The sequence below is a fragment of the Mobula birostris genome, chromosome 26 (assembly GCF_030028105.1).
Source record: "Mobula birostris isolate sMobBir1 chromosome 26, sMobBir1.hap1, whole genome shotgun sequence".
Taxonomy (NCBI): Eukaryota; Metazoa; Chordata; class Chondrichthyes; order Myliobatiformes; family Myliobatidae; genus Mobula; species Mobula birostris.
Genome location: NC_092395.1, coordinates 19,740,825 through 19,756,787, shown reverse-complemented (window position 1 = coordinate 19,756,787; position 15,963 = coordinate 19,740,825). Strand labels below are relative to the sequence as shown.

At 41.9% G+C, this 15,963-nt stretch overlaps 1 protein-coding gene across 2 annotated transcripts in view; it reads right to left on the bottom strand.

Moving 5' to 3' along the window:
• The window catches only part of LOC140188009 (ephrin-A5-like), a 454,565-nt gene extending 442,385 nt beyond the window's left edge, over positions 1–12,180 (bottom strand). For both annotated transcript variants that reach the window (XM_072243885.1, XM_072243886.1), the window contains exon 1: positions 11,926–12,180. In XM_072243885.1, coding sequence (XP_072099986.1) covers positions 11,926–12,047 — 122 coding nt within the window. In that variant the 5' untranslated portion in view covers positions 12,048–12,180. The remainder of the gene's footprint in view (positions 1–11,925) is intronic.
• Between the last annotated feature and the right edge of the window lie 3,783 nt (positions 12,181–15,963).

Here is a 15,963-nt window from a genome sequence, read left to right as displayed (position 1 = left end):
GCAGAATATTTACTAATTTAGGAACCAACAGTGGAAGCAAAGCAGTGAGAAAAAAAACACCTTCCAAATGTGCCTCAGAAATTCAAAATGATACTTCAAACATTTCAGAGAAAGAAGCCTTCTGTACTCTACCCGTTTTAAGGGTCAGATTCAAGGTCATACCAGCAGTGCAGGACTTCATCCTTTAAAGCCTCTTCTTACCCCCACATCTCCTCCATCTCAACCATGTGTAGCAAATGACAGCATAAATTAAAAGTATTGCCCACATCCCAGGAACAATTTTAAGTAAAATGCTCGATTTCAAAGGTAAGCTCTTAAACTGTGTGCAGTCATATGACTCCACAGCAAGATGATTATAAACCACTGCAACCTTTACAGGGTTTGGCCTGGGTCTGGTAAATGGAGATGATAAGATGGTAGAAGGGGGATTAAGTCCAAATCAGGGGCATCGCGGAGTGACCGGGTGACTCTGGGAGGATGGTGAGATTTCAGGAGTGATTAATTTTTTTTTATTATGCAGTATTAGTAACCTGAAGTGATCTAATCCATCTTTAATTAGAGATTGAATGCATTCTTCCCTGGAGAATATAAGTTACTTTGTCACAAGATTGTCAGTAGTGGGGGCAGAGAGGGGAAAAGAGATATCTACAGCACCTCTTCCCCATCTTCGCCCACTTCTAACATCTCGGATATGTGCAGCATTGTCTCTACATTGGGCAATCGCAGCGCATTTTAAAATTCACTATGTTTCCTGGTGTGGCCTAAGAATATTTTTCACCTTTGGCAGGACATCTAATGCCCTTCCTTCTCCCCCATTCTCCAACACTCTGTTACCCATGACTCCATAAACAGTTTTCTCCACTGAAGTCAAAAGGTGATAGGTTTGAGTCAAAAACAGAGCACAAAATTCCTGTGACTTCTTGTGCCGTACTGAGGGAGAAATGCATTGATAGGAATATCATCTTCGAGACAGGAGCACCGAGGCTCGCTGCAGCCAATGCTAAGGCGCTGTGGGGAAGGACCACAGTATAGGTTCCTTCTACTACCACACGTGGAAGGCCAGGGGTTTGGTAGGGTAGCCTCTCAAACAAAGATAGGGATATCACCCCTGGGATGGCAATGGTGTTTTTTTTCCCTCTTTCTTTAAGATTTACACTATATAATGTACTTAACAGGAATTTAGAGGTTTTCGTTTGCGCTGTTTTTTTCCTTCATGAATAAAGATAATATCAGAAACTTTAAAAAATTAAATACCTTCTCAAGCCACAGGAGTATGATGAAACCTACTTAATCTGTTGGCACTGATACACAGCAAAGAATATAATCACACAGGTCAACATGCTTAATTCGTTAATTTGAACCTACTGCAATCACCATCTCCTAATACTACAGTTAAACAGCTGAAAATGTTCTCTTCCAAATCAATCCCAAGCATGGAAGGCAAAACTCATAGTTCTCTTGCTGAATATCCCTCATATAGACATGAAAAGGAAAAAATACATATGCTACAATTTCACATTATTGAAATCCCCACTGGAAAATAGATTGAAAGAAGAGGAATTGTTAATTCCTTGATTATGTGTAGGTGACCACAATTTGAAAGGTATAAAAAGCTAACATTATGTTTAAATTATGCACTGTGGTTATAGTGAGCAACCTCTCACCTATTCTAGTGATAGCACCCCACAAGCTACCAATCTCTACTATCTAATAGGTCAAGATCAATAGATTTATGGGAACATCACCATCCAAATCACACACCATCTGACATGAAATGTCCCTTCATTGCCACTGTGTTAAATTCCTGGCACTACCTCCCCAAATGTACAGTGGGCATCTGCAACAGGAGAACGAGAAAGGTTCAGGAGGATGGTTCACCAATACCTTCTCAAAAGGTACTTGGGGACGGACAATGAATACTGACTTCTCCTGGGAACGTGTAAAACAAAATCAAAATTTTGCTTATCTAGAAGTCCAGCAGTTTCTGGAACAATTAAAGTCATGCGAACAAATTCATTTGCTCTCGGGAGCCTCATAAGACATGTTCACTCTTAAGCATCTCCTTCGTAAACTCAGCCAGCTCCACCATGGACGCTAACCTCCCCATATTGAGGACTTCTCCAAAAGGAGCTGTCTCAAAAAGGCGGCATTAATCATTAAGGATCCATGCCACCCAGGATATGCCCTCTTCCCATCAGAGGTGAGCTACAGGAGCCTGAAGACACAGACTCAACATCTTAGGAACAGCTTCTTCCTCTCCACCACCAGACAATGAACCCATGAAACCTACCTCACTATTTCTTGCACTACTTTTTTTTTTATATTTCTTATTATAGTTTAGAGTATGTTTTACGTATTTCACTGTACTGGTGCCACAAAACAACAAATTCCGTGACAAATGTCGGCAATAATAAATCTGACTCTGATACTGGGTCACGAGTAAATATCCTCGAACTACAAGATGGACCAATAGCACTGCTCACCCCCTACCCAGCCCCTGCTCCGTCCAGCTTTATTTTCCTCCTCCCAATGGAACAGTAAACGGTGCTAGCATTTTTCAGCTACGTGCTCCAAAGCAGGAGGTAAAAGAACTGTGCACTCAGACAGACATGGATACAGACATTTGACAGTCTGTACCATAACTAAAAAGCTTCAGAATAAAACTGATTGATAACTGCAAAGTATGGTATTGATCCAATACCCTACACCAGTGGAGTAAACTTTACCTGACAGCCAATGACAACTATATGTCCCAATCAGACAGATAGACAGCAGCAATAACCTGTAGGTTGGAGACCTTTACATTCACAGTATATGATACACAGATGGCCCCCCTTTGTAATAGCCAGTCTATCTGTTGTATCGCTGTAATGAAAGCTAGCATGGAGCAATAGAAACCAGGTGCCCTTCCACCTCATGTGCGCCCAGAAGAGAGGATTAACGATATTCAGGAGAGCTCGTTTGTATTCTGCGGAAGGTACAGCTGGCTTACTTTAAAAGTCAGAATGTCTAGAAAACCCTCTGCAGCCGTCTTACAGACTGGTGCTAATATACTACAGGAAAACTTGCTCCAAAACTGAGGCTGCTTAATGAGTGATCCACTTAACCTGTTGTTGGAAACAGCTTCCGCACTCCTCCGCCCTGCCACTAACAGACAACAAACCAGGATTTGACCCCAAGAGCATGCAGCCCAGCGAAAGCTCTCTTATTGCAAGCAGTGATTTAGAGTGGAGGAGATCTTACTCACACACAAAAAAAAAGTTCTGGATTTATGCAAATGATCTCAAGGCCTCCAGGATGCAGTTTAATGTAGGAACAGGGCCATTTTCTTCACAAAGGAGAGAATGGGAAAGCCGAAACTATCACACACTTGCGGTGGTGGAGTGGGGTTGCACAGGTATACAGCTCAATATTGTTCGCATTGATATTGCAGAGTCAATGGCAAAAAAATGAAGTTAAGATACAGATGATCCAAATGACCGACAGAGCAAGTTTGAAGGACTGCTCAGATCCTGCTGGGCTGTGCTGTCAAACACAGTCCCATCGCACAAATTATTACAGCCTGAAATTTATGAAATTGGCAATCACAACACCCTAACAAAACCCCAGAGCAGACAAAACAACAGACAGAGTGCTCCCATGAAAATTTCGCACACCCACATTAATCTCTAATGCGCTGCAGAGCGCTGAAGTGCCTGCTAAAATCATCCAGGCCCCTAACACTCGTTCTGCCGACTGTTTAAGTCATTAATTCATCTGTTCGCACTGAGCAGAACAATAACACATCAGCCCCTGCCTCTGCCGCTAATCGAGCATTTCCGCTAGATTCGTTCAAAACAAAAAAAAATTCACTAGAATGTTCAACAGAGCCCTGTAGTCCATATGGTTAATCGCCATTGGATCCAAGATGCCAACAGAGAAACAGTGTCTTTATGCTAATGATCGAAGACTTTTTAATTGGAGGGACCTGTCTTGTTCAAATCAAGATATGACTGTTAAACTTATAGAATTTTATACAGTTCAGAGGTTGAACGACAGATGAGAATTCTACGCTTGGATAAGGTATGCATTTACCTGTATTGAACAATTTGGTACTCATTGGAGGTATAGCATTACACTAACCGAGCTCATCAACTTCCATTTTGATTATATGGCACTGAAGGATATTTTTCCCCCCAGCAACTGAGGCAGGAGAATTCCACAATCCTGTTCTTTTCTTGCCCTTTCCTCCGCAAACCACAATTCGGAACATCTTTCCACTATACCCCAATGGGTTTCTATTCCGTAACGTTAAAACCACCGACCAGTCACAACCAAAGAGGCCAAATGACACGGGATATCGGCTGGTTCGCCGTAGATCTGGCTCGGTTCCACTCTCCAGTGAAAAGTGCAAACCAGGCAGGTGTGGTAAAAGCTGCAACAAGGTATTTTTTGCATCACTAGTTCACCGGCACTGACACGGTTACTTCACATCAGTAAAATTAACAAAGACAAGTGTGAAAATTACACACACAGTCCCCCTCACGTGTTAAACTTCCTGCACAGAACACTGACACCGCTGAAGGTGCTGCTTCAATAAGCACACCATGCATCGACAGTCACAGAAAAGGTTCAGAAGCCCCTTCACAGCAGGGAGAGGGGGTGGGGGGGTGGGTTTAACCTTTTTCCAATTACTCCCAATATACATATTTTTATAAATTTTCATTTTAAAATAGTACCTGACCTATTTTATTGCTCAAATAATTTTAACAAATGTGCAATAAATCAGAATATCTCAATCACAGCAACCACTTATGTGCATGCAACATCCATAATGTGCTTTAATTGTTTCAAGGTGACTCACCGGAAGGTAGAAATAAAAATGACATTCACAGCAAAGGTGGGCAAAAGAATGATCAAAACATAAAACAGCACAATCATATTGCAATGTTTAAGGAGCATCTATAATCAGTGGGGAAGATAAAGAGAAAAAGACAAAAAAGGTTTGGGGAGAATGTAGTCTTGAGTTGAAGGAACAATTATAATGGAGGAGCAAAACTATGCAGGGAAATACAAGAGGCCAGATCTAGTGGTGATCTCAGAGGATGATAGGTTTTGAGAAGGTTTGGGAGGTAAAATGAATGCTAGAAACGCCATGATGCAAATTTGAAACTGTTGGTTGACGAGAAATCAATGCAAATCAGTGCACACAAGGAAGAGTAGCACTTAACATGGGTCAGGACACGGGCAACAGAATCCTGAGTGACGGAGGGAGGCTGATGGGATGACCATTAGACAAGTGAGGAATTAGGTTGCACTGTGGTGGGACTGACATCACAGAGCAGATAGGCAGTCTGAGGGAAAGGGATTTAAATTTTGGCTCAGGGTAAGTCAAGTGAGTCACTGAGCTCGTGAACAGTCTAGTTCAACCCAAGAGCGTCTAAGGAAGGCGAAAGGAATCACTCGGTGGTATGTGGGTGAGATCTCATACAAAACAAAGGCACCATAAAATTACTCACAAAATATGGCCATGGTATTTGTGATTCACGAACCTTTCACACAAGTGAAGTCAACCTGGTAGAGCACAACGAATGGGTGCAATATCCTTCATTTCCTGAAACAATCATTGTAAAACCAAAAAGGAAATTCCCACTGAGGCACTCAAAATGTAGATAAGCAAGTCCCAGGGGAGCTCTGTGTGATTTGTTTATTTTGATTATACTCCAGATTTAAAAAGATATAGTGTTTGAAGGGGAGGGAACAAAATCTGAACCAACAAAAAGAAAACTAATTCTAATTGGGAACAGAAATTACTCGCAAAATCAAAGAAATTTGTACCAAGATGGGAGCCATCCTTTTCATTGGGTTTGCACCAGTCCTGTCCTACATCCTCCTGCTCTCACTTCATAGTCGTGAAGTTTACAGCATTTCAAGCATGAATCTAGGTGTTTTTGGATCAATGAAGTGATGATACTACAATTTACTTCACTGACGGAAAAGTGCTTTGGTATGTTCAGATAGGGATGTGTAATGCACTATATAAATGCAAGTATTTCATTAAAATAAAATGGATGCTTTTCTCTCTGTAGCCTGTCAAGTGATGAATTACAACCTCTCAACACCTTCCAGAAGGAGATATATTATTTGTTCTTCAACTCTCCTCTAGTTAAGCTACTCTAAATCAAGACTATTGACCTCAATAAAGGAAACAGGTCCTTGGAAATTTCTCTATCCAAACCTCTCGTAATTCTAGGTGTCTTAATTAAATCTATATACAACCTTTATTGCAAAAAATCTGTCAGCAAGACTCTCAAATCCATTCTGCATTTGAAAGAATCATTAATGAACAAGCAAAGTCAGTGTTTTGTGGGCAACGTGAGTAATAATAATGGAACGCTTTAGCAATGCCCTCACTTCAGCAGTAAACTTTGTGATCCATATTTGTGATTGAAATCTGTTTCTGTTCAAAGACAGGGAGCTGCGATTTTCAATGATTACAAGCTACAATTGGCAATGGAGTGCAGGATATACTAAGTAAGAAGCATCCACTCTTATTTGGTAAAAGATGGTTAGTTCCTCAGAGATACTGACACCCAGGAACTTGAAATTGTTCACACTTTCCACTTCAGATCCCTCTGTGAGGACTGGTGTGTGTTACCTCGCCTTACCCTTTCTGAAGTCCACAATCAGTAATTTGGTCTTACTGACGTTGAGTGCAAGGTCATACCTTGTTCTCATTGCTTCCATCAGGAAGGAGGTACAGAAACCTGAAGGTACACACTCCACGTTTCAGGTACAGCTTCTTCCCCTCTGCCGTCCCATTTCTAAATGGACATTGAATCCATGAACACGACCTCACTATTTTTTATATCTATTTTTGCACTACTTATTTCACTTAACTAATATATATATTTACTGTAATTCCATTTTTTATTATTATGTATTGCATTGTGCTGCTGCTGCAAAGACAACAAATTTCACAGCATATTCTGGTGATATTAAACCTGATTCTGATTCTCTCTCTCTTTCCCCCTCTCCCTCTATCGCTCTCACACTCTCTCTCTGTCACACACACACACACACCCTCTTTCCCTTTCTCCCTTTCAGAGCAGGTGACACTAGGATTCTCAGTATACGCTCTGCCTCTAAAATTTTCAACTTGTCCTTTTTCCCCTCTACTGATAACAGTAAAATACCTCAGCCTTACAAGGGATTTAGCTACAATCAGAAATATTAAACATTAATAACACTGTATTTGGCAAACAAAAGAATTCATATATTTGAGGCTGTGTCTCTTCTCACAGAGACTGAAAAGAAACCTCATAGCTGTTGCCTGCATCTCAACAAGAATATATTAGCCTTAAAAATGTGGATTCACCAATACAGAAATGGGTCTCAGAGAGTTAATTATGAGAGCAGGTTACAGTAAACTTGCCATGTTCTCACAAGAAAACAGGAGATTAATGGGTGTTTAAGCAGATTCAGTAGCAGAGATAAAAGAAAATTATTTTCTTTGCTGGATAAACTCAGAAGAGAAGGGGATAATTGTAAAATTAGAGCCATGTCATTCAGGAAAGAAATTGGAAATTTGTCTCTGCACAAAGACTTGAAGAAACCTACAACTCTTTCTGATAAAAAAAAATGTAACTGTTTTAAATGAAGCATTGGAAACTGGGAAGGAGAGTTCTTTTTCGGATATCAAAAGAAAACCAAATTTGAGGTAAAGAACACATCAACCACTGAGATAAAGCAACCTCAAGATACAAGCCCTTTTCCTGAGCTCCATTTTAAATGACTAACTATTGTACAAAATAAATGATAGGCAAAGGAGGCAAAAGTGTGTATAGGAACTCATAACGTGTTTTAAAACAATTGTTTACGGCATTATCAATAGCCCAAAGTTCCCTGTATATAACATAGAATTATCTAAACTCTCAGCACATGTAAGTTCCCAATTCAGTTACTTTAAGTGATTAGATCCTTCTTACCTGTGACTTGAGTATCAAGCTGATCTTATATGAGATCCCACTGTAACTCAGTTAAGTGAAGAGACCAGTACATGCTTATTATCATAATTAGGTTAAAACCAGTGTGCTTTTTGAGCTGTCCCACAATACATACGAGGTAGAATGTCTGAGATGCACGAACAAATTTAAAAAGCAATGTTTTGCAGTCAGTTGAGTTTCTTGCTTGTCCGACAGCAGAAATGAAGAGATTTCTGACCCTCACTCACGAAATTTTGATAAAAATAAAACCAAGGAACCAATGTTCAAACATCTGCGACATAATCATGCGTCCATACCTGATGAGTATATGACTTTCTCAATTTACCTGTTAAAGCCCCCCAGCACACGATTGACCATGACAAATAACATTTCAAAAGTACTTGCTAAGGGCCTCTCCAGTGTAATTTCCTCAGAGTGATGTTTAGTAGTCCAGACTCTTCCATGAAAAATTAGATGTTGTTTCATCTACCAGAACCCGCCGTCCCCCAGCACTTTGCTATTTTTGTTAAAAGAAAGGACTGCAACAAAGCTTGCAATAAAAGTCTGACTCAAAAGTCTTTACTGTCGGATTGCTTGGTACCAAGAGTGAAAGCAGAAAAGATAATAGCTTTTTAAAAAAATACATAAGATAATTTTGGAATTATAAATGATTCTAATAAAGAATTAATGAGAAGAAAGATAACAAGCTGATTTTATTTTCACTTCATTGGGCTTAGATCTATGTAAATATGGATGGTGTTATGCTTATTGAGGTTCACTGCCCCACTGCAGAAAGATGTGTGCCTGCATGATTTATAGCACATCGCACTCTTGTACACCCCAGTTCTATGTACAGTAAGAGTGAAAAACCCAAACAACTAAAGCATGAAACTCAGTTTTTTATGTCAACGAACCTGTTGTTATGGTATTCATGTATAAATTAACCACGTATAGGCAGTTTCATTAAAAACTCCCATTACCACTGTCTGTGAGCAAGGCTATCAATTTTATAGGAACAATTTATTATAATGATGTGTATCACTATGCCGCATCTAGCTCAGTAATTTGCATTGTAAATTCAAATTAGTCCGTGCGAAACGGAGAGTTCTACCATTTACTGACTGCCCGACTATTATTAGTAAGACGTATTTGTAATTTGATATTAACATAAATTAGTAACATATTTATTGATTTTTTTAATTGCATTATCAGGAACACGGAAGTTGGATAAATCAGAATGGAGATAAGATATCAGGCAAAGGGCACTTACAGACGGCGAATGCAATGTCGTATAAGCCCTGAAAATATAACAGTGAGTGAGCAACACATAACTGTGAACGCTTCCTTCATTAACCCAGTGCCTGGGCAACGCTTGGCTTCTGTTTTACTTGTCCTTTACCCATCTTTTATAGGAAAAGTTCAATTTTTTTATCCAAGAAAATTTGCTGCGCAGTAAAATAAAAGAAAGTGAAAATATTCTGCATGGTGAATTCTGCCAAAGCATTACTTTACATCTGCCAAACAACTACTCTTGCAGGGAAAGGTCAAAAAAGTACAGATGTTGATACGCATATTTCCTCTTTTAAGAGTTCAACTGATGGCCAGTAAATCTGCCCACGACTTGTTGAATGATCAGATGTAACCCGTTTCTACGCTGCTCACCCGAGCCGATTTTAAACCCGTCGATTTTGAATTACTGCGTGCTAACGAGAGGTCGTCCCACTACCCAAATATACTGCATAGCGGCTGAAGAGAACTGCGCTGCTAAACCAAATCTAGTGCTTAGTTGCTGTCGCAATGTTTAGATTTATTTTCCTTTGCTTTTTAAGGAGGTGATGGAATTGTGTATACGCTGACCGGCTGTGTGGGGAGAGAAACTGCCAAACTCGAAGGAAACACGCACGCAAAAGTTTAGAGTGTAATACAGACGCGGAGACCCCTCAAACTTCCTGAAGACGAGTCAGGTGAGATTGGCTTCACTCCGAGTATTCGCCTTGTCGCTAAACTGAGGTGACAAACATAGAGGCAGTGAAACAGAGAAAACGATTATCTGTCTATTTCTCCCCTCGAAGTTCGGGATTCACACAGAAGTCCTGCTATTGCAGTGCATTTAAATGCTTGGCAGGTACCGAGCACCGCCTATCCTGTTGTAACCCAGATCCCTTCGCCTGGAGTCTAAAACTAATTTCTATGGCTGACTGCCTTGGGCGCAAATTGCGAGTTTGTAATGAACTAAAAAAGATGCCAACTGAACTACTGGGCATGTTCTTTTGTGCGAAGTGTGAATTTGAATGCGGAAAAGAGCACGGTCCATTGTGAGCCCTCGTCCCCAAATTCCAAGAACTATTTCACAGGGAATTTTTGTTTTCTTTGCAGGTGTCGTTTCGGTAAGATCGGACTCTGTTCTGAGCAACAGGCTTGACTGCTCAGTTTAGAAATTCCTTGCCGTGTTTATCGACAGGTCCTGGGAAATTTATGGAAAATCTTGTTTTAAACACCGCACCACCGCTCTAGCACACGCTAAGACACTGGAACTCCGTCACACAAAAAAAGATACTCTTTTATTCAGCCGTATCGTTCTACTTACAAAAATAAAACATCTTTCCACAATATTAACCTGTAAGGGCTGCGCGATGGTTGGAAAAAAATCTCAGCGGCTAAACTGCAAACAAATAAAACAATGACTTTGAAAGATTGAGCACGCACGCAGTGGGTGTGTGGTTTATTCCCGTTCAACAGATGCAGGCGGACCATCCATATCCCGGCAGAATTACGGACGACAGCAAATCGTAGAGTACTGATATTAAGAAATTCGCATTAAAGATCAATTTACTAGGCGAATCTTGGGGGGGGGGCTGCTATATGGTCGGGGAGCTTCTGAGAAAACAGGTTATCAGATAGCACAGCACTTCAGGCTCACTGATAACACTCACCACTCTACCCCAGCATAAGCTCCCAGGAACGAACGCGTGCTCCTGAAGCTTGTCATCTCCAACCACCGCCCCCCCCCACACACACACACACTCCCATTAAAGCAGGACCAATGGGAGTGGGGATGTGGCAAAAGGGATCGAGAAAGCGGAGAGCACTTCGTAACAAAAGTTTAAACGGAAGAGACAGCTACTTCTCCACAATGAATGCCTTTCTGCTCCCCCCGCTCCCGCCCCCCCCCCGCCACCTTCACAACCACCCCTAACTTCTCAGCTCAACTGCAAGGAAAAAGTTACAAATCTGAAGACAGAGCGATGATTTTCTATCTTAAAATCATCCATCAGAAGAATCGCCAGATTAGACGAGGAATAAAATTCGCCCTCGTACAGAGATCTTGTCACTGTAATCTCTGTCCCGATCAGCCGCGTTTCGCGTGTCAGTCTCCCCCTTGAGTGCAATATCTCCTTGCAAATGTGTCCTTAAAAATGCTACGCTTCCAGTGAACTGGCTTCATTCCGTGACCGCGCACCTCCAAATGACGGCGTTTTCACTCGCAAAGGTTACAATAAAGAGAGGACACGACGCAATGGCTATGCAGCGGGTACTCGCTGCCCCCCGTTTCCTAGGTGAGATCAGAGCGATCCCTAAGTTTTGCGAGTGCCTATGTAGAAGCGAACGAAGGCACAGACCTTGAGCGGGACTTGCTTCCAAATCAGTTTCAGATATCTGAAATTAACAGGTCAATAAATCCGGGCGCGTGTGCATCAAGAACTATATGTATATATGTCTCCTTTTTAAAGCACGGAGCAATTTATCATTGCAAGGGCACTGCATAAATAAAGACTCTGAAAGATTTGGGAGGAGAATGCAAACAGTGCAAAATTACAATTCGATAGGAAACGGTGCTCAATTGATCTGTGAATCAGTGTATAAGAATCTAGAGGAATGGATGGTGCAGTTCTTTCTGAAGCATGCATACCGGAATACAAACGCTCCCCATTCCACCCCTCTGATGTGCAAATTGCCTTACCTGGGATTGGTGCTATTCCAGTACACGGCGTAGCGGTCAGCAACTACTTTCCCAGAATCTTCCGTCCAAACACAAACCCAAAGGGCCAGGAAGAGCAGCACAGCCACCTCCACGTTCATCATCGCCGTCCACCGAGCTCACACACACAACTCTTGCAAATCAAAGCCTCGAGCCGCCGCCTCCATACGGTGCCTGAACCACAACTTTCAACAGGAGCAGCTTTTTTTTTAAGAGTGAATCCAACCCCTACTACACTTGCGCAACCTACCCTGCTGACGAGAGGGGGCGGTGCAGGGCAAGCGAGGAGGGAAATTATGAATGAAGGCATCTTCAGCCAGTCGCCGAGCAGTTGCCTCCGGGGCCCCGCAGTCATATCCAATCAGTAATCGGAGAGGGCAGGGTCTCGCCCTGTTGGGGCCGGACCGCTCCATTGAGCGACAGCGGGCGAGGAAGTCGCGTGCCAATGGGAGAAGGACTTGGCCGATGATGTCACAATGGGAGCTGGTTCAATGGTATCAATAAAAGCGCTCGAGCCGCCAGTTGTTACATTACCTCCAACGTTGTAACATTCTGCATGCGGCTGTGAACATACTTTTAAGTATAATTTTGTAGTCTGTGATTATGATGTAGATACGATTAATAGAAATCGCAGATACTTTTTTTAAATTAAGCTGCAAACATATTAATTTGCCTTTTTTTAAAATTCCAAAGACATTTCACCTTCCAAGCACTCGAAACAAATTAGTGCTTCATATTTAAATACTCATGACTTTATGTTAACTTGAAACCGGTTCCCTCCCCAAGTCAGCTGTTCGTGGGATTGTGTTTTCAGCTCTTTTTTGGGGGGGTCAGGATAATTGTGCACGAATCCTTACAGGGGAATTATTTTTCTACGTTTCCGAAGCAGCGCCTCTCGAAGGGGAGAACACATAAATTTACAACAGCGCACAAGCGACAGTGGGGGAACCAACCATGGGATGGCTTTCTTCACACATGAATTGCCGAATAATGTGAAAGATGTCTTTAAAAAGGGATACGAGATATGAATACATCTTAATTCATTTATTTCCAGTCATATTAAGAATACAATTTTGGAAATAAGACGGGGCTGTATTAAAAATAAAGAAGATAACCCTGTACTTTTTATTCTGTAGTGGCTAATTAACACTCTTTTTTACACACAAGCAGTTATGAAGCAGCTCAGAGCAAAAGTGAACGTAAAGCTTCGGCTGTCGACTACTCCATTGCTTATCCTGCCAGCTTCTCACCTTGCACCTGCCAATAGATTTTTTTTTAAAAGCCCCCTCTGCTGCCGGTAGTTTACCTCACACTCCGACTCACTCATTATTCCTGTGCACGGCTTCCAGTCTGGCAGTGACTTTATTCGAATCTAAACAGCTCTCTCACCACCACCCGGAACACCTTTCGAAATTCCTCTTCTCCTTTAGTTCTGGCTACTTAAACCTGCCGGATTCTTTCACTCTACCATCGGGGGCAGGTATCAAGGACCTGCATTCCTAAATACCTTCCTTCCTTCTTCCTTAAACTTCTTTGAACGAACTTGTCCCTTTCTGATATTTTTATTTAAAATTATTCGTCGGTTGACGGTGTCACTGACAAAGACAGCGTTTACTACCCATCCCTATTTGCCCTTGGAAACGTGGTAGGGTGAGCCACATCCTCAGACTGCTTCGCCCTCTGTGTTGTTTGGTAGGAAATTCCATAATTTGTATTTGGCCACTTCGAAGTGTTGATTTAATCTCAACTCAGGGGGGTTTTGACGTGGAGAGGAAGTACCGATGGACCGCTTCTATATAATTGCCACTTCTGTCCTTCCAAATGAGAGAGGTTGCAGGTTGGGGAGATGTTATTGGAATAACTTAGACAAGGACTACACCATCTTCATTTTGAAGATGATGTAAAAATATATTCTTATAAAGCTTGGTATCAAATTTTGCTAGTTTGAATCACCTTAGAAAGTTTGATAACTTTAAATGGTAGGATAGGTATAAAATGTCTTTTAACAAAAACATCAGCTCTTTCTTTCATATTGGATACTGCGTTGTCAAATCTGATGAGAATGTCTGCTTTTCTTTCAGCCTTTCAGCATCCTTCTTCTTTTCTTTTGCTTAGTATAGTTTTCCCTTATGAGTTCAAGCTCAGTATAGCACAAATAGCAGAGAAAATGGTAGAACTCAATAGTTAAGGAATCTCTGATAGCAAGAAAATGAAAATACCACATTAATGAAATTTTAAGCGGATTAATAATTTCCTAATATGGACCTTGGGTAGAACCAGGAGGCATTTTGTCTATTACATCATAATTGCCATTATTATATTACTAATTTATTCACGGCTCTCATAAATGTAGAAAGGCCAATGAAAGTGGAGTGGAACAACATGCATTTTGTAGTAATTAAATGTACTAACCATTTTCTTTCATTTTTAGCAACGCATCATAGCATCTCAGTTATATCCCAATTTGCGGTCAGCACAGCACCATTTCCAGTGTTTGCTCTTTTAGGTGATTTATCTTTTATCAGCGGGTAGCAGGGTGCAGATACGTTTCTACCAAAGGAGGTGTAAGGTGCTCCTTCTCTCCGCTAGCCCGAATGTCACCCTTGGGCAAGGTGTAGCACTGGCTTAGCCTCCACTTCTGCGCCCCCCACCCAACTCTGCCCCAATCTGGGTCACAAGAAGCCATGGGAGCAGGTGGTGATGGTGGATGGTCCTCTAAGCAGCTGGTGCATTTCACAAATTCTGGTTTTACGACCACTGATGCAAGGCAGACAATCTCTGAAGAGTATTGATTATGGCTGGGGTCACCCATCTTGTAAAGACACTGCCCAGAAGAAAGCAATGGCAAATCATTTCTGTATAAAAATTTGCCAAGAACAATCATGGTTATTGAAAGACTATGATCGCCTACATCATATGACATGGAACATGATGATGATCTTTTATTAATATGTACATGATACAGCCAGCATTTACAGTCCAATTAATTCCTAATTCTACCTCAACAGACACAAAATGTGGAAGAACCACAGCAGGTCAGGCAGCATCTATGGAGGGGAATGAACAGTCAATGTTTTGGGCTGAGACTTTTCATCAGAAATGGAAAGAGGAGGGATGAAGCAAGAGTAAGAAGATGGGGGAGGGGAAGGAGATCAAGTTGGCAGATGATAGGTGAAATCAGGTGAGGGGGAAGGTGGTTGGATGGGGGAGGGAGCGATGAAGTGAGAAGCTGGGCAGTGATAGGTGGGAAAAGGCGGAATCTGATAGCAGTAGAAAGTAAACCATGGGAGAAATGGAAGGAGGAGGGGCACCAGAGGAGGCTGATGTGGAGGTGAGGAGAAGACGGGTAAGAGGGGAGCCAGATGGGGAATGGAAAAAGAAAAAAGGGGGGTTGGAGAAATTACCGGTTGTTAGAGAAATCGATGTTTATGCTGTCAGGTTGGAGGCTACTAGACAGAATGTGAGCTGTTGCCCCTCCAACCTGAGCATGGCCTCATCGTGGCAGTAGAGGAGGCCATGGACTGACCATGTCAGAATGGGAATGGAAAGCAGAACTAAAACGGGTGGCCACTGGGAAATCTCATCTGTTGCAGCGGACAGAGCAAAGGTGCTCATGAAAGGTCCCACGAACGTGCTCGCTGATAAGCTGCCTCTTGGAACAGTTGTAGTGAGGGATCTTCACAGTTCTGTTGGCTAGAGAGTTGCACGTATTTAGACCCAGCAATGTTTAAGGAGCAGTGAGAATGGTGCGTGAGTTAGAGGGTTGCCCGGGGATGATAGTGCCCCATCCACTGCCACCTTGTCCTTCTTGATCATGGGCTTCCAAGGTGCAATTGAACTAGCCAAGGGTGAGTAATGGCAGTTACACCTCTGAAATGCTGGAGGATCAGGCAGCATCTATGGTGAGAAATAAACAGTTGATATTTTGGGCCAAGACCAGGAATGCCAGAAGCAGTCATTCACCTTACCTCATACTTGGTTTTACACTTGTCTTCTTTAGTGAACTAGACTAAACAGCTG